General features: G+C 46.4%; 1 protein-coding gene across 1 annotated transcript in view; it reads right to left on the minus strand.

The window, feature by feature from the left end:
- acer3 (alkaline ceramidase 3) overlaps nucleotides 1-26,432 on the minus strand; it is an 88,532-nt gene that overhangs the window by 61,972 nt on the left and 128 nt on the right. Inside the window, exons 1-2 of the mRNA XM_042334306.1 lie at nucleotides 26,401-26,432; nucleotides 9,890-10,000 (exon numbers count right to left, since the gene is read on the minus strand). The exon at nucleotides 26,401-26,432 is cut by the window's right edge and continues 128 nt beyond it. Of these exons, the coding sequence (XP_042190240.1) occupies nucleotides 9,890-10,000; nucleotides 26,401-26,432 (143 nt within the window). The remainder of the gene's footprint in view (nucleotides 1-9,889; nucleotides 10,001-26,400) is intronic.

The following is a 26,432-nucleotide window of genomic DNA, read 5'->3' on the forward strand; positions in this document are numbered from 1 at the left end:
AAGACGTTCTATAAATGTAATTTTGTTGTTGTGAGCAAAACAGCTGCAGTTTGTCTAAAAATAATAATCCTTACAGTGCAACAGGGCCTTTTTCGTTAGGAGAATATCCCTAACGGCTTCAGAGGATATACTGTAAAGTGCTGTGACTGTGTTTTGTGTCAAACATGGCAGCTAATTTGCACATTGCAACATCTCACAAACCGCCATGAAATGAATGACCAATTTTATTTGGGGGATTGTTGTCCAGGACACTGAGAGAAAATAAGAACCGCAAAACCAATCACTACACTTGGCAGTAATTACTGTAAAGCACCTTTAAAGCATTTGCGACCACATCAGCACTACAACAAAATTTAAAAATTGGTCACTCAATCCATAACTGTTTGTGGGACGCTATTGTGCTCAATTGGCTGCTGTGTTTCACCCACAAAATACACAATCAATTCACTTACAATATATTCTGTGAAATGCCTTGAGACATCTGAACGACGTGATAAGGCGCTGTATCAAACAAAAGGATTATTATGTACTACATAAAAAATGCAAATTCTTTATTTCGCCTGTCCGCTCCTCTGAATGTTAACGATAGCCTACAAAAACAATCTGAACCGGGTGAGAGAAAATCTCTATGAATCATGAAAATTGATACAAAACTGAAGGAAAACAGGACACTGTAATAGATGTGTTGATAACTCTAATGCATCTCCCAAACATCAGTGATCTGTTACTTACTACAGCACAATACAGACAAGACAGCCTCTGGGCAACACTCAAACTGGGTGAGTTACAAGCTTCCACACTGGGATTGTCTAATTCCCTACAGGGCATCCAAAGGAGTTGGAAGAAATTACAAGCGTCTTGAAATCTGTCTGGATTCAGTACCAGACATTAAAGAATGCAACTGTTTTTTTAAAAAAAGCAATGACTTCATCTGAATAATTTGCCCTTCCCAGCCACGCTGGTAATTATTATTTATGATACCAACAAAGAACAAGTGGAAAATTAATAAATCTACTAACATCTTTTCACAAGTTTAATAGTGAATGTAACGCAAAGTCAACTGCTATCATTCACTCAACAAGATCCCTCTGTGATTTTTTTTCTGAACAGCTGGGTGTCTGACACACGTGGAAACCCATCACCTGCTTAAGAATATCCAAACCAAGCTGAGAATTACATTTTTCCCAACTACAATTGCCTTATTGAATGAAGTGTGCACTCTCTCCCTGGAGGATGCGCCCTGCTTACCTAATTCTGGATCATATTAGGCACAGGTTGGCAAGAGCCGAGGTTTCGGGACCCCAGAGTGTATGCCGGGGTAACTGCTGGAGACTAATCAGCCAAACCAAATAGCTTGTGATTTATATTACCCGCACTTTGAAGGAAGCGCTGGGATGTCCCCTGACATGAAAGGCATTGTTTCAAATGTTAAGGATTATTCTCACTATTTAACTTCTGAAAGAGATTCACCACAGCAATGGAGGGAACTGGACAATCACAAAGGAGAGAGTTGAGGGTGTTGGCCAAAGGAAGAGCAGCGGTCTCCCCTCCAACGTTGCACCCCCTCTAAGGCGAGTATGTCCTTTCTTAAATAAGGAGACCAAAACTGCACACAATATTCTAGGTGCGGTCTCACCGAGGCCTTATACAACTGCAGGAAGACTTCCCTACTCCTATACTCTAACTCTTTTGTAACGAATGCTAATATGCCATTAGCCTTCCTAGTTGCTGCTGTACCTGCATAGCATATTAACCTTTTGTGACTGGTGTACAAGGACACCCAAATCCCTCTGAACACTAACACTACCTAGTCTTTCCCCTTCTAGAAAGTAATCCACTTTTCTATTTTTACTACCTACAACAAGATTACATTGTATAACACCTTTCACGTCGGGAGGACGTCCCAAGGCGCTGGACGGTGTATAGCATTTCAGGCACGAGCTGGGGTCGGGGGGGGAGAAGGGAGGGGAAGTGTGGTGGCCGATGGCATGGTCGAAGAGGAGGGTCTTGAGGCGGGACTTGAAGGAGGCTAAGGAGGGGGCGAGGCGGAGTGACTGGGGGATGGAATTCCAGAGGTTGGGGGCAGAGTGGCTGAAGGCACTCCCACCAATGGTGGGTCGGGGGACATGGAGCGGGTCAGAGCCGGCTGAGGGGAGGGAGCGGGCGGGTTGGTAGGGGGTTAGGAGGCCACAGAGGTAGGGTGGGTCGAGGCCATGGAGAGCTTTGTGGGTGAGGACCAGGATCTTGAACTGGATCCTCAGAGTCAATGGAGTCGGGTGAGAGTGGGGGAGATTGGGTCACGGAGTTGGGTGCAGGAGAGGACACGGGCTGCAGAGTTCTGGATTATCTGCAGCTGTGGAAGGAGGAGTTGGGAAGGCCGACAATCAGGGAGTTTGCATAGTCGAGCCTGGAGGTAATGAAGGCATGAACAAGAGTTTCAGCGCCTGAGCGGTGAGGTAGTGGTGGAGTCGGGCGTTGCTACAGAGGTGAGGGAAGGCAGAGCGAGTCATGGCTTGGATGTGGGGAAGAAAAGACAGTTGAGGGTCAAACAAGACACCGAGGTTCCTGACTGGATTGGTGAGTTGTGCAACTATGGAGGTTGATGCTGCCAGATCTAGGGGAATAACTTCACAATTCCCCACATTTACTCCATCTGCCACCTTCTTGACCACTCACCTGTCTATTTCCCTTTGCATTCTTCTTGTGTCATCCTCACAGCTTACGCTCCCAACTAGCTTCGTGTCGTCCGCGAATTTAAATATGTTAAGTAATGCCAGATATCAAGTCCTGGATGAGTGCTAACTTTCTTCAGTTGAAAGTCAATAAGACCGAGGCTCTCCTGATTGGCTCCCATCAACGCCTTCACACCTCAGGCGCTGACAGCATCACCATCCATGGTTGCACGCTCCACCTTACTAAGCCAGTTCGGAAATTGTTGAGCATCAACTATCCTTTCTATCCCACATCCGTGCCATGACCTGCTCTGCCTTCCCCCACCTCCCCAAGATCGCCCGGCTCCGCCACCAGCTCTCACAGCAGGCCACCGAAACCCTCATAACATTGAGGCTTGACTATGCAAACTCCCTGCTTGTCAACCTCCCCAACTCCTCCCTCCATAGGCTGCAGATCATCCAGAATTCTGAAGCCTGTGTCCTCTCCTGTACCAGGCTCCGTGACCCTATCACCTCCATCCTCGCCCGACTCCACTGGCTTCGCCTCACACAGGGGATACAGTTCAAGATCCTGGTCCTCACCTTCAAAGTCCTCCATGGTCTTACTCCCACCGACCTCTGTGCCCTCCTAACCCCCTACCATCCTGCTCACTCCCGTTGCTCAGGGCTCCAGCCTGCTTCATGTCCCCCACCTCGCTCACCCCACCATTAGCGGGCGGGCCTTCTGCCACTCTGCCCCCACCCTCTGGAACTCCATCCCGCAGTCTCTCCGCCTCGACCCCTCCCTTGCCTCCTTCAAGACCCATCTCAAGACCCTCCTCTTCGACTGTGCTTTCAATCAACCTGCTTCCCCCCCCGCCCTCCCCAATCCCAACCCCCAGCTCGGGTCCGAAACTCTGACTGTCCAGCGCCAGGGGACGTCCTTCCGACGTGAAAGGCGCTTTACACATGTAATTTTGTTGTTGTTAGATTCCCGACAGGGCGAAACTTTGGGCACGTTTCCTTACACCACTCCCCTGATAATAAGCCCTCAAAATACGAAACATAAAAAAATAAGAATTTGGTCACTCAATCCACGACTGTTTGTGGGACACTGCTGTGTGTTTTTGGCTGCCATGTTTCGTCCACAAATATATAGTTGATTCACTTTACAGTGAAGTGCTTTGAGACGTCTAGTAGACGTGAAATGCGCTATATCAAATGCAAGTATTATTATTAGTAGTAACTGACTACCTAGACAAAGTCCAAAGTTAATTATGTACAATGAAGCTACAGAATTATTGTGCTGCAATTAACTTAGCAGAAGTGAATAATAACTTAGCAAAGCAATGAAGTTTGTGAAAGGACAGATAATAACAGTAATTTGGACACTCAGTCCACGACTGTTTGTGGGACCCTGCTGTGCGCTGCGTGTTTATATTTCTTCATTGATGGCCACAGGCCTCGTCACTCGGTAACTACTGGAAACAAAGGCATTGGTTTGGAATGGACTCGCCTGGACTGATGCCAATGTTTGGTGGTCCACGTCCGGCCCGCGGGTTGGCAACCAATGCTCTGTACCTTGGATTCTGCCAACCCACACGTTCTCAGAGAACAGGCAACAGGACGCCAATTGCCCTCATCTTTGTAAAGTACAGTATTCCAATGAGAACTGGTGTGATTTACTCTGCCTTGCTACTCCCAATAGAAAGTCTAGCTGATAAGTTCACAGCTGGAATCTGATGCTGCCTTTAGCCTGAAGGCTAATAGATCATCTCAAGCAGAATTAGTTCTCAAGCAGCCTCTGGCTGCCTGTGTCTGGAATCCAAGGCTCCTCTGCCAGCACGGCAACAGCACAAACTTCTTCCTTCCTCTCTCTAGCCTTTCTTACAAGCCGCAAGAGTTGGATAGTCGGCTCCTTTCAATTCTCTCATTTCTGCAAAATTCTTTCATTTTTACAGACAGCCATGGAGCGAGTGACCAATTTCATTTGGGGGATTTGTGGCCAGGACATTGAGACAGATTGTTGAGATTGTTGGTCAGGATACTGGTAGAAAGAAGAAACTCCCCTCTCTTTTCCAATAGCATCGCGGGATCTTTAACGTCCACCTTCACAGGCAGACGGGACCCCGGTCTCATCTGAAGGAGGGCGGGCAGGTGGGAGAGCATCTCAAGCAGTTTCACAGGATTTACTGTAAAGATTAATTTGTAGGCGAACATGCTAGTCAATTTTCATCCATTATTGTCCCACCATGCTACTTTATCTGGGGTGAGTGAACAATTTTATTTGGGGAATTTGCGGCCAGGACATTGAGAGCGAAACTCAGAACTCATCCTTTATTGCTCGGAGTTGTCAAAAGCTAAAGTGTACAATTTATATGCTGTTCATTCACTTGTAATATCTTACAGAAGTTTCAGAGTTTTTTGAAAAAGGAGGAGCAAGACTGTGGAGAGCTTTAAAAGTGAGGCGAGGATCTTAAACTCAATCCTCTAGGGGATGTGGAGCCACTGGAGCAAGTTGAGGGTGGGGTTGCAGGAGAGGACTGAGCTGAATAATCCGTAGCTTGTGGGAGGAAGCGTTGGGAAGTGTGGCAAGAGGGAGATAGCGTAGTCAAGCCTGGGCAGTTATCCTAGTGAAAAGCACTCTATGAGTGCAAATTCCTCTTGCTTAACAGTCATAACACAAACATAACACAACTTGGATTTATATAGCACCCTCCACGCCGGACAGCGTGTCATAAATTGACACATACTGGAGCAGAGGATGTATTCAGCTCATTTTGGTTCTGATCCAACAGCAGTTTGACACAGCCATTAACACGCACACCACATGCAAATTAGCCTGAGAAATGTATTCACGGTTCAGCACCAGTTCAGAAAATAATTATTGTAGAATAACAGCCAAAACAGCCCGAGGCCAACTGACTGTCATTTTGAGGAGGTAAATCATTCACGTTAACGTCTACCAATGATCTTCCTCCAACTGTTTCCAAACTCATCATCCTCTGATTACACACTAACTGTCACCGCCTTCTCACAACTAAGGGAATAATGAAACAGGGGCCAACTCGATTCGGATTCGGGTGGAGGTTCGATAGGGTGAACAATGAAAAACTACCTCCACTGGAGGTGGGTCGGTAACCCGAGGACACCGATTTAAAATAGTTGTTAAAAGAAACAGAGGGGAGGGGAGGAGAAATGTGTTCACACAGCGAGTTGTTGGGATCTGGAATGCATTGCTGGTGGAAGCCAATTCAATATCATCTTTAGGAGAGAAGTATATAATTACTTGGGGAGGACAGGTTTGTGGGTTATGGGGAGAGCGCGGGGGAGTGGGGTTGATCAGGGCTATGGGGAGAGCGCGGGGGAGGGGGGTTGATCAGGGGGGGGCGGGGGAGTGGGGTTGATCAGGGCTATGGGGAGAGAGCGGGGGAGTGGGGTTGATTAGGGCTATGGGGAGAGCACGGGGGAGTGGGGTTGATTTGGAAGCTCTTTACAAAGAGCCGGCACAGACATGATGGGCTGAATGGCCTCCTCCTGTGCTGTATAATTCTACGATTCTATGAACTGCCCTGAAATTTCTACATCTGGGCTCTCACACAGCTATGGTTCACCTCTGTAACACTGCCCACCACTACTTCTCCATGTCTTAATCATATCCGGATTATTCCAATCCCTCGGTTCCCCAGCAAGCCGGAGGTATCAGGAACTCACCTTCAGCCTGTGTTCTCTCCTGCACCAAACTACACAAGCCCATCACCCACATCCTCACTTAGCTATATTATTATTATACTACAACAACACGTCATTTACACAGCGCCTTTCACATCGGGAGGATGTCTCAAGCTGCAGGACAATTAGGGATTTAGACCCGAGCCGGGGTTTAGCTACTATTTGGTTGTTTGACACCAACCAGTGCAGGTTTGAGGCTCACTAGGTGGATGGTAGGTACCAGGAATTCCCTGCGAACTTCCTGAAGGGCAACACAGCTTAGCATGAAATGTGTGAGAGCATTACCACCATCTTCCTGTCCACAGCTCAGACACACGTCCCTTCCCACTGAGCGATGGTTCCCCACTTGGAGGTATGGAGTTTAAGCAGGAGCTGCTGGTCTCTCTGCAGCCAACCACGTTGGGTTCCAGGCGCTGGATGTACAAACGTGTCACAAACTCGGATCTGGGTAACACCTTCCAGCAGCTGCCACCCCAAGCCTCAGAGTTTCCTCATCAGCTATCTATCTGGTGGGCATCTGCCTTCAGCGGCAGAGCGAGATTGACAAGCTCCGCACCTGAGGTGAGCAACAGCTGAACAGCCTCAGTTTTGTCAACGTTGAGTTGGAGAAAGTTAAAGCTGATCTAGGACTCAATCTCCTAATTCAGAATACATTTTTAAAGTTTCCAAAACTTCTTCTCGATCCTGACAACAAGAAATTTCAGGCATCTGGTGAGGGCATAACTGCATTTAGATGATTTTAGGAGATTAAGCCCACAGTGTAACAACCTTTTCCAAAATATGTGTGACACATTTTCCAAAATATTAATGGCCTGTGAACACCCACGATTCAGCCTCACAGTTTAACAACAGCCACTTGGTGGAATCTCTGAAATCAATTGAAACCGCTTCAGGCAAAGAGAACAATAAACAGTAATCTCCTCATTGTTTGGGGTTTGTTTCAGTTTTTCTACTTTACCTGGTTATACTTGAAAATCAAGAGATGAAGGCAGGAGACATACAAGCCTGGGTTCAGAAACTCATCTGTCCCGCCACCCAACCACAACAGAAAGATCTACCAAAAGTGTAAAAGGGGGTGAACAAATTGGGCCTTTACTGGTTTAAAAAGGTGCAGCAAAATGGGATGGTGCTGTGAAAGTTCAGGGCCCTGCTCTTTCAACTCTGGGACCTAGATTTAACTCTGGGCTCCTTTTCCAACCTGCCTTTCTTCTTCAAGGGGCTAGAACATCACCTCCCAACTTCGCTCCTTCCTCTCACACCACTCCCACATCCTCTAATCTGCCCCACTCACAGCCTCGAAACTGCTCTGGTCAATCGCCAACGTTATTCTCTCCATCTGCAACCAGACCTCCCTGTGCCGCATTGTCCTCCTCAACCTCTCTCTCTGCTGCCTTCCATACCATTGACCATCCATCGGCCCCATCTCTTCTTCCTGCTCCACCTCCACAGCTCTGTCCTCTCCCGGTTTCACTCCCATCTATCTTGGCGGCTTCAGGTTGTCTACTTCCAATGCCTTCTCCTCCCACCCCTTCAGTCATCGGAGACAGTCCAGGGAGACAGCATACATTCCATTCCAATACACGGGCACTTCATATATTGGTGGACTACATGGATCGCAATTTGATTTGGATGTCTTTAAGCAATGATGATGGATTTCCTCATGTGTCGGAAGAATCCCTGCTCCCAGTGACTGATTTGCCCCGTTTTCGCTATCATCACCCTGTGAACTTACACTATAAACACGCTTTATCTATTGTTGTACTGAGGAAACATACACGTACATGTGAGTCATTTTTAAAAAAATATAATTAAACTACATGGAATAAATGATACTTATTTAGCACCTTTCAAGTAAATTTATTTTTGTTCGCCTACAAAATACACTGTTGCTGGACTTCACAGTATATCCTGTGAAGGAAGCACTGGGATGTCCCCTGACATGAAACGCATTGTGTCAAATGTTAATAATAATAATAATAATCCTTGCATTTGATATAGCGCTTTTCATGTTAGGAGGACATCCCAAAGCGCTTCACAGAACACACTGTAAAGTGAATTGACTATATTTGTGGGCGAACGCGGCAGCCAATTGCGCACAGCAATGTCCCACAAACAGTCGTGGGTTGAAAATGACCAATTTATTATTGTTTTTGGTTTTGGAGGGATTATTATTAGGCTCTGTGTGGAGTAAGGAAACTTGCCCAAGGTTTCACCCTCTGCCTGGAATTGAACTCAGGTCTCTCGCTTGCAAAGCGAGTGCTCTAACCACTGAGCTACAGGACTCCACAAATTAAGGATTATTCTCACTATTTAACTTCTGAAAGAGATTCACCACAGCAATGGAGTGAACTGGACAATCACAAAGGAGAGAGTTGAGGGTGTTGGCCAAAGGAACGCTCAAATCGAAAGATTTTTAAAGAGTGTTTGGGGAGTGTTGAAGAGAACCAGCGTGTATATGATCATTGGTCACTGATGGAGGTCAGAGGGAGTGAGGAATGAGCAGAAGATAAGAAATGGAAGAACTTATGAACAAACACAACAACAACTTGGCCTCAGCTGGAGTACTGCATCCAGTTCTGGGCACCTTACTTCAGGAAAGACATTAAGGCACTGGAATGGGTGCAGAGGAAATTCACGAGAATCATACCAGGAATGGGGAACCTCAGCTATGAGGACAGTGGAGAAGTTAGGACTTTTCCCATTAGAGCAGAGAAGGTTACGCGGGGACCTGATAGAGGTCTTCAAGATCATGAAAGGTTTCGACAGGCGAGATAGGGAAAGCTGTTTCCGCTGTTAGGTGTGTCTGTGACTCGTGAGCCCACTGAGCTGAGGAAGCGGATAGGTTGATATGGAGTTAGCAGGTCACAGAGGTAGGGAGGAGCAAGGCCGTGGAGGGCTTTGAAAGCGAAGACGATGATTTTGAAGACTAGATAACCACCTCTTAACATAAAAGGTACAATGTAAATGGTTGTTGTTGATTCAAATCCTGCCTCTATTTATGGGACGCGAGTCTCTTCTCCAGGTCAACTCTTAGGTAAAATAAGTTCAGGTAGGTCCCAGTCTAGGATCTATTGGGCCCCCAAAACACCCCAAACTGAGAACAAACAGGCATTCAAGAGAGACATTTGATAAATAACAACAATTTACATTTGTATATAGCGCTTTTCACGTCAGGAGGACGTCCAGAGGTAAATGGGAACATTCACACATGTACAGTAAGTAACTACTCTTCTGAGATTTGGACGAGACACATGGGTTTGGCCAAAGTCGAGTGAGCTGTTCTCTGTATCTGTCAGTGCCATAGCCAAGCCAGCGAAGCATGCTCTGGAAAACGGAGCAAGCGGAAGAAAACCACACAGACATCCCTGACCTGGGAGCATCAAGAACTTAAATATACATTATAAAAATTAAGATGCGTGTGCACCAGTGGTGGTAAGATTTCCTAACTTTTAAGCAGATCTACCGAGCAAAAACAAAATGAATATAAAAACAAACATGGAATATACCTGCAAGACCCAGGTATGCTGCTAAGTAGCGTGTTTCAAGGCCATCCTTTACCGTCTGAATTGCACCATAAATAGGAGGTAGAATCATAATCAGGTTGCTCACAGTATTCCCTGGAGGATTGAAAGGAAACATCAAAGTTAGTGCTAAGCTAACAATAACGCGTGTCTGTCTATATGCACCACGCAAGACTGTAGAAAAGTATTGGGCAAACAATTTTGATAGACCTATGAAGTGCAAGAGCATTTATAATAATAATCCTTGCATTTGATACAGCGCCTCATCACGTTGTTAAGATGTCTCAACGCCCTTCACAGGATATACTGTAAAGTGAATTGACTGTATATTTTGTGGGCGATATGTGGCAATCAATTGCGCACAGCAGTGTGTCACAAACTGTCGCAGATTGAGTGACCAAATTATTATTTTTAATGGGATTATTATCTCTGGCAAACGATTTGCCAATCCACTAACATATATATTGTAGCATCACCAGAACACGTAGAATCATTCACTTCTTCTGTAATAAAATCTGAATTGGTATATTAAACGTTTGGTTGCTGCTGCTGATCAATAGCAGACACACAGAAGAGCAGCGCAGTAACATAAAAGCAACTGGGACCACAGACTGCTGTACAACTAGTGATTTAATAATAATAATTCTTGCATTTGATATAGCAACTTATCATATCTTCGAGACATCTAAAGCGCTTCACAGAATATACTGTGAAGTGAATTAACTATTTTATGGGTGAAATGCGGCAGCCAATTGTGCACAGAGTGTCCCATCAACAGTTAAGTGACCAAATTATTATGTATTATTATTTATTTCGGAAGGGATTATAATCCCCAGAAAACTGAGTCGCCAATCGACTAACCAGCGGGTTCCTACTTACTGCTAGTTAAAAAGGCGTGTGGAGTAAGGAAACGTGCCTAAGGTTTCGCCCCACCTGGGAATCGAACCCAGGTCCTCTCGCTTGCGAGGCGAGTGTCTAACCACTGCACTGCAAGACTCCATACTTAGCAGGAAAGAACAGCTAACCCAAGATACAAAAAGCTCCATTCAAACAACTGTAGATGAATTATCGTCCATTGCAACAATTATTCATTCACTGTTAAACAGTAGCTGATCAAATAATAAAATAGCGAAATACTGCACAGAATAGCACTCTGGAGCTGTCAGCATTCTGTGCTTAATACAACTCAAATTATAATTAAATCCTGAACTTGATAATTCATGGCATTATTGATAGTGACAAGAAGGATCAAAAGGCAGGGTAGCCTTGCTGACATGGCCATGCATGTCCACGCATGAACCACCATGACAGCACACGTCTGACACAGGTGCAGGACCCAAGACAAAGAGAAGCCATGTTTGCGACAAGAACAGTGCCAGAGCTGGAGCTTCAGAGAGACTCTGCATCGTTTCCAACATATTGCCGAAACCCAGAATAACTGACTCCACACAGATCCAAATGCCATATTCAATGTTGGGTAAGGAATCAATAGTCACTGCTGTGAAGTGCAGTATTAAATCTCTACCTGCACAACGGCAAACTAAAACCTTTTGTTTAACAAAAACAGAGAGAATAAGGGGCACATTGTAATAATTATAATAATAATAATCCTTGTATTTGATATAGCACCTCATCATGTCTTCGAAATGCCTCAAAGTGCTTCACAGGATATACTGGGAAATTAAATTACTATATTTTGTGGACGAAAAGCGGCAGCCAATTGCACACAGCAGTGTCCCAGTCGTGGATTGAGAGATCAAATTATTTTTTAAAAGGTATTATTAGGCCAAGAAAAGCGATCCGCCAATCAACTAACTACCAGGTTCTTACTCACTGCTGTAAACAGAGGTGTGTGGAGTAAGGAAACTTACCTAATGCTTCTCCCGCCCGGGAATCAAACCCGGGTCCTCTCGCTTGTGAGGCGAGTGTCTAACCCCTGAGCTGCTGACTGACCGACCCGCTAACCGACTGACTGACCAGCCGGCCGACCCGCCGGCCGACCCGCCCGCCCGCCGGCCGACCCGCCCGCCCGCCGGCCGGCCCGCCCGCCGGCCCGCCCGCCCGCCGGCCGGCCCGCCCGCCCGCCGGCCGGCCGGCCGGCCCGCCCGCCGCCGGCCGGCCGACCGCCCGCCCGCGGGCCGACCGACCCACCCGCCGGCCGACCGACCCACCCGCCGGCCGACCGACCCACCCGCCGGCCGACTGACCCACCCGCCGGCCGACTGACCCACCCGCCGGCCGACTGACTCACCCGCCGGCCGACTGACCCATCCTCCGGCTGACTGACCGACCCACCGGCTGACTGACCGACCCACCGGCTGACTGACCGACCCACCGGCTGACTGACCGACCCACCCGCTAACTGACTGACTGACCCACCCTAACTGACTGACTGACCAACTGACCCACTGACTGACTGACCCACTGACTGATTTGTGGAGTAAGGGAACTTGTCCGTTTCGCCCTACCCAGGAATCAAACCCAGGTCCTCTCGTTTGCGAGGTGAGTGCGCTGACCACAGGACTCCACTTGTAAATTTGGAACACAACAGAGCTCTGCATTAGGAATAGTGCTTTGAGTGAGTGCTAAATGTAAAATGTAATTTTGCCATGCTCTGATCAGTCAGCTTTTCCCTTTACCATCAGTGTATGCCAGCCTGGTGCATTGGTAGCGAGTCCAAAAGTTGTGGGTTCAAACCCCACATCAGGAATTGGAATCAGATAGTCTAAGGTATCTCCAATGCAATGGAGGGGGTGTTGCATTGCTGAAGGTGCCGTCCGTTGGATGAGAGGTTAAAGCGAGGTCCTGTCCTGCCTTTTCAGATGGATTAAAGATTTGGCGGCGCTATTCGAAAAAGAATGAGGTTTCCCTCTCCCGGTGTCCTGGCCAACAATTCCCCAATTAAAATTGGTCTCTCATTCCATGGCGGTTTGTGGGACGCTGCTGTGTGCAATTTGCTGCCGTGTTTCGCCCACAAAATATATAATCAATTCAGTATATCCTGCAAAGCGCTTTGAGACGTCTCAATGGCCTGATAAGGTGCTATATCAAATGCAAGGATTATTATTACTTAAATGATCGATGTGAGAAAACTATTTAATATCAGCAACTGAACAACTTTGTTCGCTACGTACAAATACTGCTTGAAATTTGCTCTCTGAGCCCCAGCTTGTCTCAATCCGCCCTATGGAATTGAGAATATAAAACACAGTATCTGAAAGGGAAGCACAGGACCAGCAGGATGGCTGCTAGCGTTTGAGAAAAGTTTACAATTAAGTATGAGAATGTTTCACAGAATCACAATTTTTCAACACAGAAAGAGGCCATCGCTAAATGCAAATATGTGGGGTAATATTGCACCTGGAGATCAGTGATTGAGATGGGACATGATGGACATGATAAAGTTTTGAAAGGAATTGATAAGGTGAACATAAATACACTGTCCATTTATTGGCGAGTGGGCATAACATATCAGCCACTAACAGATTGGGACACTGCTGTGCACAATTGGCTGCCGCGTTTCGGCCACAAAATACATCGTCACCCCACTTTGCAATGTGTTCTGTGAAGCTCATTGAGACATCTCAACGATGTGATAAAGTGCTGTATTAAATGCAAAGATTATTATTACTATATTATTACATGGAGTTATATTGAGTGATACACAGTGATATGACATAAACAGATCATTTGGCCCAACTAATGTTTATGATCCCAACTAGCTCTCTCCCCCCAACAATTTTCTTCACTTTACCCCTATTCAAATATACGATCAATTCACTTTACAGTATATTCTGTGAAGCACTTTGAGTTGTCGAGAAGACGTGAAAAGTGCTATGTCAAATGCCAGGATTATTATTATTCGCCCACAAAATATACAGTGAAACTTTGAGAAGTCTCAAAAACGTGATAAGGCGCTATATCAAATACAAGGATTATTATTCCCTGCCCCTTCCTGCGTGCATCAACAACAAGTTTCACACAGCATCATCAGGACGATGTCCCGAGGCGCTGGACAGTCAGGGATTTGGACCCGAGTTGGGGATTGGGATCAGGAGGGGTGAAGTGCAGGGAGGATGACCAAAGGCAGGGTCGTAGAACAAGGTCTTGAGACAGGCCTTGAAGGAGGCGAGGGAGGGATTGTGGGATGGAGTTCCAAAGGGTGGGGCAGAGAGGCTGATGGCCCGACCGCTGATGGTGGGGAGGTCTTGGCGGGGGACACGCAGTCCACTAAGTGGGGGGAGCGAACAGGTCAATACGGAAGCTCTCCATTAAAGGTTTCTATTAAATTTGTTGATGCTTTTGCTTGAACGACAGTTTAGGAACTTCCTTGTACAGAGAGAGGGGTGTGAGAATGTGGAACTCAGTGCAGAAGCTGTGGTTGTAACAGAAAGCAGCATTGCATTTCAGAGGAAACTCCATTCATACACGTTTTGTGGCTGTGGGGTCCATGTTATTTTATCACTTAACTTTCTCTCTCTATCGCCAAAGTTCATTAAAAGTAATGTTGAGTCAAAGCAACAGTAAGTACTCTTTCAATCATTCCACTCCTGCTCTCTTGAACTGCATCGCTCTCCGCTGACTTCAGACCCTCTTTTCGACCATGTTTTCCCCCACCTCCCCTCCCTGCACAGCTCAAGTGCCCGGTCCGTTGTCTAATGCACTTTGAGATGTGCTCCCCAATATAAAAGGCGCGGCATAAATATAACATTAATTGTTATTGTGGTTGTTCCAGCAAACCTGAAACATAAACCAAAACTCATCCAATACCATCCATTCAAAAAGAGGAAGGACGTCTCATAGCACTTTCCACAGCTAGCCAAATGACCTGTGTTCATATCATATGACTATATATCACTCAATATAACTCTATGTAATAGTAAATAGTATAATAATAATCCTGGTGTTTATACTCCCAACTAGCTGCCTCTCCGTCCAATCATTTCCCTCACTTATATCCTCCATTCCCTTCCCCTTACTGTGTTCATGAACAACAACACATGACGTTTACATGCCCCCTTTCATGTCTGGAGGATGTCCCAAGACGCTGGACAGTCAGGGATTTGAACCTAAGCTGGGGGTTGGGATCAGGAGGTGGTGGAGGGTGGGGTTAATCGTGTGCCTGAAGGCGAGGTTGAAGAGGGTCTTGAGACAGGCCTTGAAGGAGACAAGGGAGCTAAAGTAGCTAAAGGACTGTGGGATGGAGTTCCAAAGGGTGGGGAGAGATTCCACTAGTTGGATTTAAATCTGCTCCTCTTTGTTAAAAAGATAAGCAGACTCGCGAGTCAGAGCAATAATACTCGTGGTCAGAGTGTCAGTATTATACAGCCAGCCGAGACTTCTGAGCTCAGGTCCAATGCGAAACATTAACCCATAACATTTGACAAACTCAGAAGCAAGAGTGCAATCAATTGAACCAATCTAACACTTTATCCTCACATACCAGCATGCGTTTTCAAAGAACATAAGAATTTGCTGGACCAAGAAAGAAAACCAAGGTCCTTCCACCATCCTGACAGTCACTGACATGTCGTGCCCCAAACTATACACTGTATCCCCAGATATTATTTTCTAGTATAAATCGATCAACCACAACATTTTCTGGTTCCAGCTCCTGTCTCCCCAGGGAGTCTGTCCATAAGTTTCCTACTCGTTCACTGAAGTAGTGTCACCTCAGATTTGTTCCGAATTTACACCGTTCAATCGCAGGCCGTGTCCTCTGGTTCTACTGTTCTGTATCCTGGTCTACATTATGTAGTCCGTCAGAATCTTAAAGACAGTAATCATATCACACTTAACCTTCTCTTCTCCAGTGTGAATATCTCCAGTTTATCTGACTGCTCCTCATAGTCCAGTCCCTCTATCCCCTCAATCATTCTGGTTGCCCTCTTCTGTATCCTCTCAAACACTACAATATCCTTGTTACATTTCACCCACAAATATACGGTCAATTCACTTTACGGTCTATTCTGTGAAGTGCTTTGAGATGTCTGGAAGACATGAAAAGTGCTATATCAAACGCAAGGATTATTATTATTACAGTGCCAGAACTGCCCATATTATTCCAAGGGAGGTCGCACCAGTGCTGTATAAAGTGATTTCGGCTCATTATTGTCCTTTTAATACAGCCCAGCATCTGGTTTGCCTTACTCACTACCACCCAGCAATGTTGCAAGAGCTCCAGTTCGGATACCAGGTCCTATTAATTTTGGGTACCGATTATTTTCTTACCATAATAATATAATAATAATCCTTGCATTTGATATAGCACTTTTCACGTCGGGAGGACGTCCCAAAGCGCTTCACAGAACACACTGTAAAGTGAATTGACTGTATATTTGTGGGCGAACGCGGCAGCCAATTGCGCACAGCAATGTCCCACAAACAGTCGTAGATTGAAAATGACCAATTTATTATTGTTTTTGGTTTTAAGGATTATTATTAGGCTCTGTGTGGAGTAAGGAAACTTGCCCAAGGTTTCGCCCTCTGCCTGGAATTGAACTCAGGTCTCTCACTTGCAAAGCGAGTGCTCTAACCACTGAGCTACAGGACTCACTTAAATTACCATTTAAGTAATACATTAGAATACATTAGAACATACAGCACAGAAACAGGCCATTCGGCCCAACTGGTCTGTGCCGGTGTTTATGCTCCTGCCCTTCCTCAACTAAGCTTTCAAGAGTAACCTTCTATTGCTTTCTCCCTCATGTGGAGTCCTGTATCAAAACCTCTATCAGGTCACCCCTTATCCTCCTCTTTTCAAGAGAAAAGAGTCCAAGTATGTTCAGCCTTTCCTGATAGGTATAACCTCTCAGTTCTGGGATCATCCTTGTGAATCTCCTTTGCAAAGAGATATTCTGTCTGCTCTCTCCGCTCAGCGGATACTGGCCTGCTCCAGGTCCCCCACATATATATTCCTTGACTAACTAATAAAATCACTGAATTGTTCAGAAAAGCTGCAATACGCTTTTCCAATTGCTCTATTCTGCAGAATAGTTCAATGGGATCATTATCCCATGGGAAATGCTTGGATAGAAAGAAACACTCCAAGGCACAAAAGAAAAAGACTTAAATTCTCAGTCACAAGGCAGACTGGTGTGGAAACGGGAATCTCACTGTGCTTCAGTAAAAGGAACATTAGGATTACTCTTGACTGTTGTTTGGGCAGAACAGAGGCATCTGGCCCACGCAGCTCTAACTGTGACCCAATAGCTGTTGATGGAAGTTGTAAAAACATTAGACTGTGTTACCCGGTACTGACATGCCTTACAAAAATTAGACCAAATACTTATAAACACAACCTTTTTCTCCAAGGTTTTACAACACCTGTTTTACAACAATGTAAGCGCGCCTCATGCGAGGGAGTGTCCCAGAAAGTTTATCAATTAAACACTTTCTCTCAGCCCTCAATTAACTCAAATTCTTATCAGTGTTAAAGGTTACAACAACAAATTACACTTGTATAGCGCCCTTTAGTTCGGAAAGACGTTTCAGTGCACTGGTCAGTCAGGGGTTTTTGAACCCGTGTTGGGAGTTGGGGTCAGGAGGGGCGGAGGGTGGGGGGGTTTGGGAAGGATGGCTGAAGGCGGCGGTGGAAGAGGAAAGTCTTTAGAGGGACTTGAAGGAGGTAAGAGAGGGGATGAGGGGGATAGACTTCCAGAGAGTGGGGGCAGAGATGCTAAATGCCTGACCACCAATGGTGGGGCGGGAAGTGCGGGGCACCCTGGAGCAGGCCAGTGTCCACCGAGAGTAGAGAGCAGACAGGCTGTAACTGCAATCACTCATGCCAGGCTTTCTACATACTTTCTACACACCATACAGATTGGTGAAAAGATGTCATACGAGAGGAGAAGGGAACAAAGGTGTATGGGAGGGGTATAAGAGAAGGGATTACGATGGGGGTGGGGGGAGGCGCATATGAAGTCTATACACCAGAATGAACTGTTAATCTATGCAAAAGAAATGTTAAAATGTTGTGTTAGTTAGTGAGTGTTGCCAACGAGTCAGATGGCAGCACTCTCACCTCTGAACCAGTTGTGATGTCAAACACCAGGTCAGGATTTGTGACTCATAATAATTATAATCCTTGTATTTGATATAGCGTCTTATCACGTCTTCAAGACATCTAAGCGATTCACAGAATATACCGTAAAGGGAATTGAATATCTATTTTGTAGGCGAAACTCGGCAGCTAATTAAGGAGTCCTGTAGCTCAGTGGTTAGAGCAGTCGCCTCGCAAGCGAGAGACCTGGGTTTGATTCCCAGCAGAGGGTGAAACATTGAGCAAGTTTCCTTACTCCACACGCCTGATAATAATCCTTCAAGAAAAAAAATTAAATTGGCCACTTCAATCCACAATTGGATTTTGTGGGAGCTGTGGGCACTGCTGTGCGCAATTGGCTGCCGCATTTCAACAACAAGATTCCATTTATAGAGCGCCTTTCACGTTGGGAGGACATCCCAAGGCGCTGTACTGTTGTGTCAGGACCCGAGCATTGGGGGGGAAATGGTCAGGGGGAGGGGAGGGAAGGGAGGGAGCGAGCGAGGAGGTGGGAAATGGTCAGGATGAGGGGCGGGAAGGGAGGGAGCGAGGAGGGGTAGAGAGTCGAGAGGGGAGCTGAAGGCACAGTCAAAGAGAAAGGTCTTGAGACCGGCCCTGAAGGAGGAAAGGGAGGAAGCAGCGAAGGCACTGGGGGATGGAGTTCCAGAGCCTCGGGGCTGAGTGGCTGAAGGCCACTGACGGTAGGGGGGTTGGAGCAGGGGATGTGGAGCAGACCGGAGCCAGAAGAACGGAGGGTACGGGCAGGTAAGTAGGGAGATAGTAGGTCAGAGAGGTAGGAGGGAGCGAGATCCTGAATGGCCTTGTAGGTGAGGATGAGGATCTTGAATTCGATCTTCTGGGGGATGGGGAGCCAGTGTAGGCGAGCGAAGGCGAGGGTGAGGGCGAGGGTGAGGGTGGGAGTGAGGGTGAGGGCGAGGGTGGGAGTGATGTGGTCGCGGTGTCTGGTGCGGGACAGTACACGAGCTGCAGAGTTCTGAATGACCTGCAGTGTGGAGGGAGGTGCGGGAAGGCCGGCGAGGAGAGAGGTCCCATAGTCCAGCCTTGAGGTGATAAACTTTACACTATATGGTGTGAAGCGCTTTGAGATGTCTCGAAGACGTGAAAAGCACTATATCAAATGCAAAGATTATTACTATTAATTGGGCACAGCAGTCAGTTTCCCACAAACTTGGCTGACATTCCAGTGCTATGCTGTGCTGCGAGTGTAACCTGCTGCATTAACGGAGGTACTACCTTTTTGATAAGACACTACATAAAGCTCCCACTGTCTGTTCGAGTAAATGTGATAGATCCATAAAAGGAAGGAAATATTGCCCTTGTTCCTGGCCAGGACTACAGATACATTGAAAATTGTTATATATGCAGGTCAAAAAATGGTAGATATACGAAACACTGCTGTCTACAAAAATATATTAAAAATACACTTAACAGTAATTACTGTGAAGCAACTTAAGGCACTGATGTTGTAGGTGTTATAAGATATGTCAGCTGTCAGCCTGGCTTCAGTGCCCTGGGATGTCCTCCCGATATGAAGGGCACCATAAATGTAATTTGTTGTTGTTGTTGGCTCAGCCGGTAGCACTCTCAGCTTAGGTTGCAGCTGCAAACCCCACATCAGGACTTTGCAATCATTCTAGCCTAATAATAATATTAATACTTGCATTTCATGTAGTGCTTTATCACATCATTGAGTCTCAAACGGCTTCACAGAATATACTATAAAGTGGATTGACTATGTGGGCAAAACGTGGCAACCAGTTGTGCAGAGTCATGAATACTTTAATGTATTGCTGGGGGGGTGGGGGTGGCATTGTTAGAAGTGCCCTTGTTCAGAGGATCCCATCTCCCTGCTCAGATGGAGCACAAGGTCCTGTGACGATATTCACAAAGAGAAGGGAGTTTCCCTCTCTGCCTCTCTCTCCCAGTACTCCGGCCAATAATCCCCCAGATAAAATTAGTCATTCACTTCACGGCTGTCTGTAGAACATAGCAACAGCACAAATCTTGGGAGCAATGCACGCTGCCACTTGGCTGGGATCTGGGACATGATCAAACAAAATCTTGAAGGAGAAATCTGATAAAAACGCCAAATTCCTTTATTTAAAAAAAATTAAAATAAAACCTGGAATCTGCTCTGCAGCTCAGTGCAACATTCCACCAATAATTTGAGCAATTGCTAAACACTGTACAGTACTGCCCAGTCAGCACAGGCCACACAATAAACCTCTCCTGTTCAGAGCAAATTACAGGGCCTAATGGACAGACACACAGGACTGTTTCTCTATTTTGCTGAGCTCAAAAGCAATTTTGTTGAAATTTGTTTTGCTCATTCGGGTGTCTGACACACGAGGAAACCCAGCACCTGCTAAAGAATCTCCGAACCAAACTGAGAATTCCATGTTTCCCACATACTCATGGAAATCCCAGAGAAGGATTGTTGGGGTGGAATGCGCTCTCTCTCCGCTAACCATTGTTTCACCAATAGCAATTTTAGGCCACTTTTACGCTGTCAGGGGAAGTGATGCCTTCAACAGATTTATTTGAGACCTTTCACAGACTAAACAACAAAATTACATGTGTGAAGCACTTTTCACGTCGGGAGGATGTCCCAAGGCGCTGGATAATCAGTGTTTTGGCCCCGAGCTGGGGGTCGGGATCGGGGGAGGGCGGAGGACAGGGGGGGAAGCAGGATGATTGAAAGCACAGTCGAAGAGGAGAGTCTTGAGGTGTGTCTTGAAGGAGGCAAGGGAGGGGGCAAGGCAGAGGGATTGCGGGTCAGAGTTCAGAGTGGCAGAAGCCCCGCCCACCAATGGTGGGCCGGGAGAGGTGGGCGACGTGAAGCAGGCTAGAGCCCGCTGAGCAGAGGGAGCGGGCAGGTTGGTAGGGGGTTAGGAAGTCACAGAGGTAGGGGCGAGCAAGCCCATGGAACATAAGAAATAGGAGCAGGAGTAGGCCATTCAGCCCCTCGAGCCTGCCCGGCCATTTAATAAGATCGTGGCTGATCTTCTAACCTAATTCCATTTACCCGCCCTATCCCCATATCCCTTAATCTCTTTAGGTTGTAAAAATGCATTGATCTCAGTCTTGAATATGTTCAATGACTGAGCATCGATAGCCTCTGGGGTAGAGAATTCCATGAATTCACTACACTTGGAGTGAAGAAATGTTTTCCCAACTCAATTCTAAAAGGCTGACCTTTAATTTGAGACTATGATCCCTAGTTTTGGATTCTCCAACCAGGGGAAACAATCTCACACTATCTACCCTGTCAAGACCCTTAAGAATTTTATAGGTTTCTATAAGATCACCTCTAATTCTTCTATATTCTAGAGAATATAGACCTAGTTTACTCAACATCTCCTCGTAGGTCAACCCTCTCATCCAAGGAACCAACCCAGTGAATCTACGCTGCTCCCCCTCTAAGGCGAGTATGTCCTTTCTTAAATAATGAGACCAAAACTGCACACAATATTCTAGATGCGGTCTCACCAAGGCCCTATATAATTGCAGTAAGACTTCTCTACTCTTGTACTCCAACCCCTTTGCAATAAACGTTAACATGCCATTAGCCTTTCTAATTGCTTGCTGTACCTGCATACTAACTTTCTGTGATTGGTGTACAAGGACACCTAAATCCCTCTGAACACTAACATTACCTAGTTTCTCCCCCTATAGAAAATATTCTGCTTTTCTACCTAGATGAATAACTTCACACTTGCCCACATTATACTCCATCTGCCACCTTCTTGCCCACTCATTTAGCCTGTCTATATCCCTTTGCATCCTCGTGTCCTCCTCACAGCTGACTTTCCCACCAAGCTTTGTATCGCCTGCGAATTTAGATATATATTAAGCTCTATTTCCTCATCTAAGTCCTTGATCTAGACTGTAATCAGTTAAGGCCCAAATACTGATCTTTGCGGCACTCCATGGAAGGCTTTGAAGGTGAGGATCTTGAACTGTATCCTCTGCGTAATGAAAGTGTGTATGAGGGTCTCGGCGGCCTGCAGTGTGAGACAGTGTCGGAGCCGGGCGATGTTGCGGAGGTGGGGGCGCTATGCAAATGCAAGTTATTGTTGTTCGTAAATTGTGTAAATGGGAGCGGGAAGATACAAAGGACTTAATAGTAATAATCCTTGCATTTGATATAATGCCTTATCACATCATTGAGATGTCTCAAAGCACTTCACAGAATATACTGTAAAGTCTAGTGACTGTGTATTCTGTGGGTAAAACATAGATTATGTGAATGGACAAAACTGTGGCAGATGGTATTCAATGTGGGGAAGTGTGAGGTTATCTACTATGGATCCCAAAATAGCAAAACAGAATATTTTCTAAATGGTGGGAAACTAAGAATTGTCGAGGAGCAAAGGGATTTGGGTGTCCATATTCACAAATCACTAAAAACAAGCTCACAGGTACAGTAATTTATCAAAAAGGCTAATGGGATGTTGGCCTTTGTCTCAAGGAGCTGGAATATAAAGAAGAGGAAATGATGCTTCAATTGTATAGAGCTTTGGTCAGACCTCACCTGGAGACTGTGTTCAGTTTTGGACATCTCAACTCAGGAAAGATGTATTTGGAGCACAACCACTATAGCAATTCATAAACACACAAACACCTCTTACTGTTATACATTACATCTGCTATAAAAATACACAGTCAAGTGAAGCACTTTGAGAAGTCCTCCTGATGTGAAAGGTGCTGTGGCTATTTGTCCTGGCCAACAATCTCCCAAATCAAATTGGCCTTTCACTTCCTGGCTGGTCTGTGGGACATTGCTAAGCCAAATTGTCTTGTCACGTTCGCCTACAGAATAGTCTCTACACTATTCCTTTGAGATGTCTCGATGATATGATAAGGCAATATATCAAATGGAAACACAGATAATAATAATAATAATAATAATCCTTGCATTTGATATAGCGCTTTTCACGTCGGGAGGACGTCCCAAAGCACTTCACGAAACACACTGTAAAGTGAATTGACTGTATATTTGTGGGCGAACGCGGCAGCCAATTGCGCACAGCAATGTCCCACAAACAGTCGTAGATTGAAAATGACCAATTTATTATTGTTTTGGGTTTTGGAGGATTATTATTAGGCTCTGTGTGGAGTAAGGAAACTTGCCCAAGGTTTCGCCCTCTGCCTGGAATTGAAGTCAGGTCTCTCACTTGGAAAGCGAGTGCTCTAACCACTGAGCTACAGGACTCCAAAATACAAGATGAGGCCATTCAGTCCCTCGAGCCTATCCCGCCATTCTATAAGACTGTGGCTGATCTGTACCCCAAGTCCAGTTACCCGCCAATGCCCCGATAATTTAATACCCTAAAAAATGGAAGGATTATTATTATTATTCCATTGCAGAGTGAAAGCATACATTTCAAAATAAATCATAATTCAGCTAATGCCTGGGGTAAATAAGAATCAATGTGGCCTCTCAACAGAAAAAAGGTGCCACTTAGCAGAGTACTGAACTCAGTGGATAAAGTTCCCACAAGCCGTGTGTGAATGGGAGCTAGGAATGGCCCATATCTGATCCCTAGTCTCTGCTGAGTCAGTTCATCTCAGTCAGGGCAAACAGTGAGTACTTGGCCTCTGTACCCTAGGCTAGGGAGGAGGGTGGGGCGGTTAGGGAGTATCAAAGACAGTCACATTCCACAGCAGGCTCTGGTTGCAAACTGCATGGATTGGCACCAGTTGGCGATGAAACAAGTTTAAACAGACATTCAGTGGATTGAATAATTTGCTTCTCCCACCCACCTAATACATGTAATAATGCCATTTCAGGAAGCTTTAGATTTCTGGATTATACTGCACTGGCAGATTGAACAAAACTGGTTTGTTAAAGACAAATTAAATGAAAGTAAAAGCAAAAATAGGCCATAAACTTTTCAATCAATATTCAGGTAATTTATTGGAAGAAACCACACTCCATGTGACACCTCAGTTTCCTCATCCGCTATTCTACGGAATTTTTTGGTCAGCCAGGTGTCTGAAACAAGCACAAACCCATCCCCCTGAATAATATTAAAACTATACAGCATTCCACATACATATATCACATATGTGTGGAAATTTCCCTCGTCTGCACTGAAATGTGCACACTCTCTCTATTTCTCCCCCGGAAGATCACATCCAACTTACCCATTTTCGGAGAGAATTTGACACACGTTAGCAAGAGCTGAGGCTTGGGAGACCTCAGAGAGCACATTAGGTGGTGATGGATTTTACCATACATCTACCATCCAGATGGTGGGAAAACCTATTCAGGACAGTGACGTGACAGCCACCAATGTTCCAGAACCCAATGCCCACCAGACTTACTCCACAACTGAACCTAGATTCTTGAGACCACCACAGAGGAAGTTAACAACATAATGAAATTTATAGAGCGCGTTTCTCATGGGGAGGACGTCCCAAGGCGCTGGACAGGCAGGGGTCCAGACCTGAGCATGAGGGAGGGGTGGTGTAGGGGTGAGAGAAGGCAGAGAGCTGGGAGGGCAACTGAAGGCACGATCAAAGAGGAGGGTCTTGAGACCGGCCTTGAAGCAGGCAAGGGTGGAAGCGAGGAGAAGGGACCGTGGGATGGAGTTCCAGAGTGTGGGGGTAGAGAGGCTGAAAGCCTGGCCACCGATGGCAGGGCGGGTCGGGCGGGAGACATGGAGCAGGCCGGAGCCCACCGAATGGAGGGAGCAGAGTTTTGGATGATCTGCAGCCTGTGAAGGGAAGAGTTGGGAAGGCCGATGAGGAGGGAGTTTCCATAGTGCAGCCTTGATGTAACAAATGCATTGGTGAGGTTTTTAGCAACCTGGGGGGTGAGGCAGTGGAGGAGTATGGCAGTATGGCAATGTGGCAAGATGGCAATCTGGCAATGTGTGGGGGGAGTGACCATAAGCACGGTCGAAAAGCAAGGTTTTCACGCCTTATCATGTCTTCGAGATGTCTCAAAACGATTCACAGAATATACTGTAAAGTGTATTTTGTGGACGAAACGTTGACACCCAATAATTTGAAAGGTAATTTGGTGTTATTCAATAAGGCAACCAGAGATTAAACATTAGTTGGTAATTGGGCATCTGACAACGGCCTTTGCTGGGGCAGCAGGTAATAAGAACTCCTGATTATCAAGTTTTGCTGTGTCCGCATATACTATATACAGTGTGAACAAAAAGTCCTGATACCATTACAATGTCTATGCGAGTCTTAAAGAAATGATTTTTGAATAGGTAGATATATTTCTTTAAGACTTGCACACTATATATAGTGTATAATTCTGTATGTACACGCAATTATTTGAAGGGTCATTGGGTGACATTCAAAGGACACATGTATAAGGTAACCAGTGGTCCCAAAGGCACCTTCCACAAAGGTCCATTGGGAGTTATCCAGATTTATATACTGCACTTACATACACACAGAGAAATGGGGGGAGCGAGTGGGGGGGGGGGACGACCAGAAAGAGGGCTGAGGTCTGCTTTTCATACACCTTTTTACAAGTATATTGCACTCACATTCTCTCTCTCCCTCTCTCTGTCTTTCTCTCTCTTACACTCTGTCTCTTTCTCTCTCTTTGTCACTCTCATATTATCTTTTTCTCTCATTCACACATTCTCCAACACAGTCTGTATTTCTCTCACACATACACATTCTCTCTCTATCATTCACTTTCTCCCCATCTTTCATTCTCTTTCACTCTCTCTTACACTCTCTGACCCTCTCACTCTGTCTTTCTCTCACACACTCACTCTCTCATACACTATCTCTCACAAACACATTATCTCTCTATCGCTATTCTTTACTTTTTTTCATACGTTTCATATCTCCCGCACTCCCCCTCTCCCCCCACACACTCCCCCTCTCCCCCCTCCCCCTCTCCCCCCTTCCCCTCTCCCCCCCCCACTCCCCCCTTCCCCTCCCCCCCCTCTCCCCCCCTCCCCCACATACTCCCCCCCCTCCCCCCACACACTCCCCCTCTCCCCCCACACACTCCCTCTCTCCCCCCACACACTCCCTCTCTCCCCCCACACACTCCCCCTCTCCCTCTCCCCCCACACACTCTCCCTCCGCCCTCTCCCCCCCTCACATCCCCCCCTCACACTTTCCCCCTCACACTCTCCCCTCCCTCCCCCCCCTCACACTCTCCCCCCCTCACACTCTCCGCCCTCCCCCCCTCACTCCCCCCCTCACACTCCCCCCCCCTCACACTCTCCCCCCCCTCACACTCTCCGCCTCCCCCCCTCACTCCCCCCTCACCCTCCCCCCCTCACTCCCCCCTCACACTCTCCCCCCTCACACTCTCCGCCTCCCCCCCTCACTCCCCCCTCACACTCTCCGCCCTCCCCCCCTCACACTCCACCCCATCACACTCCCCCCACCCCCTCACTCACACTCCCGCCCCTCACTCACACTCCCCCCCACGGGCACTCACAGAACTCCGCGATGTAGTAGGAGTCGGTGTAG

Source organism: Callorhinchus milii, unplaced genomic scaffold (genome assembly GCF_018977255.1).
Source record: "Callorhinchus milii isolate IMCB2004 unplaced genomic scaffold, IMCB_Cmil_1.0 Scaffold4, whole genome shotgun sequence".
Classification (NCBI taxonomy): domain Eukaryota; kingdom Metazoa; phylum Chordata; class Chondrichthyes; order Chimaeriformes; family Callorhinchidae; genus Callorhinchus; species Callorhinchus milii.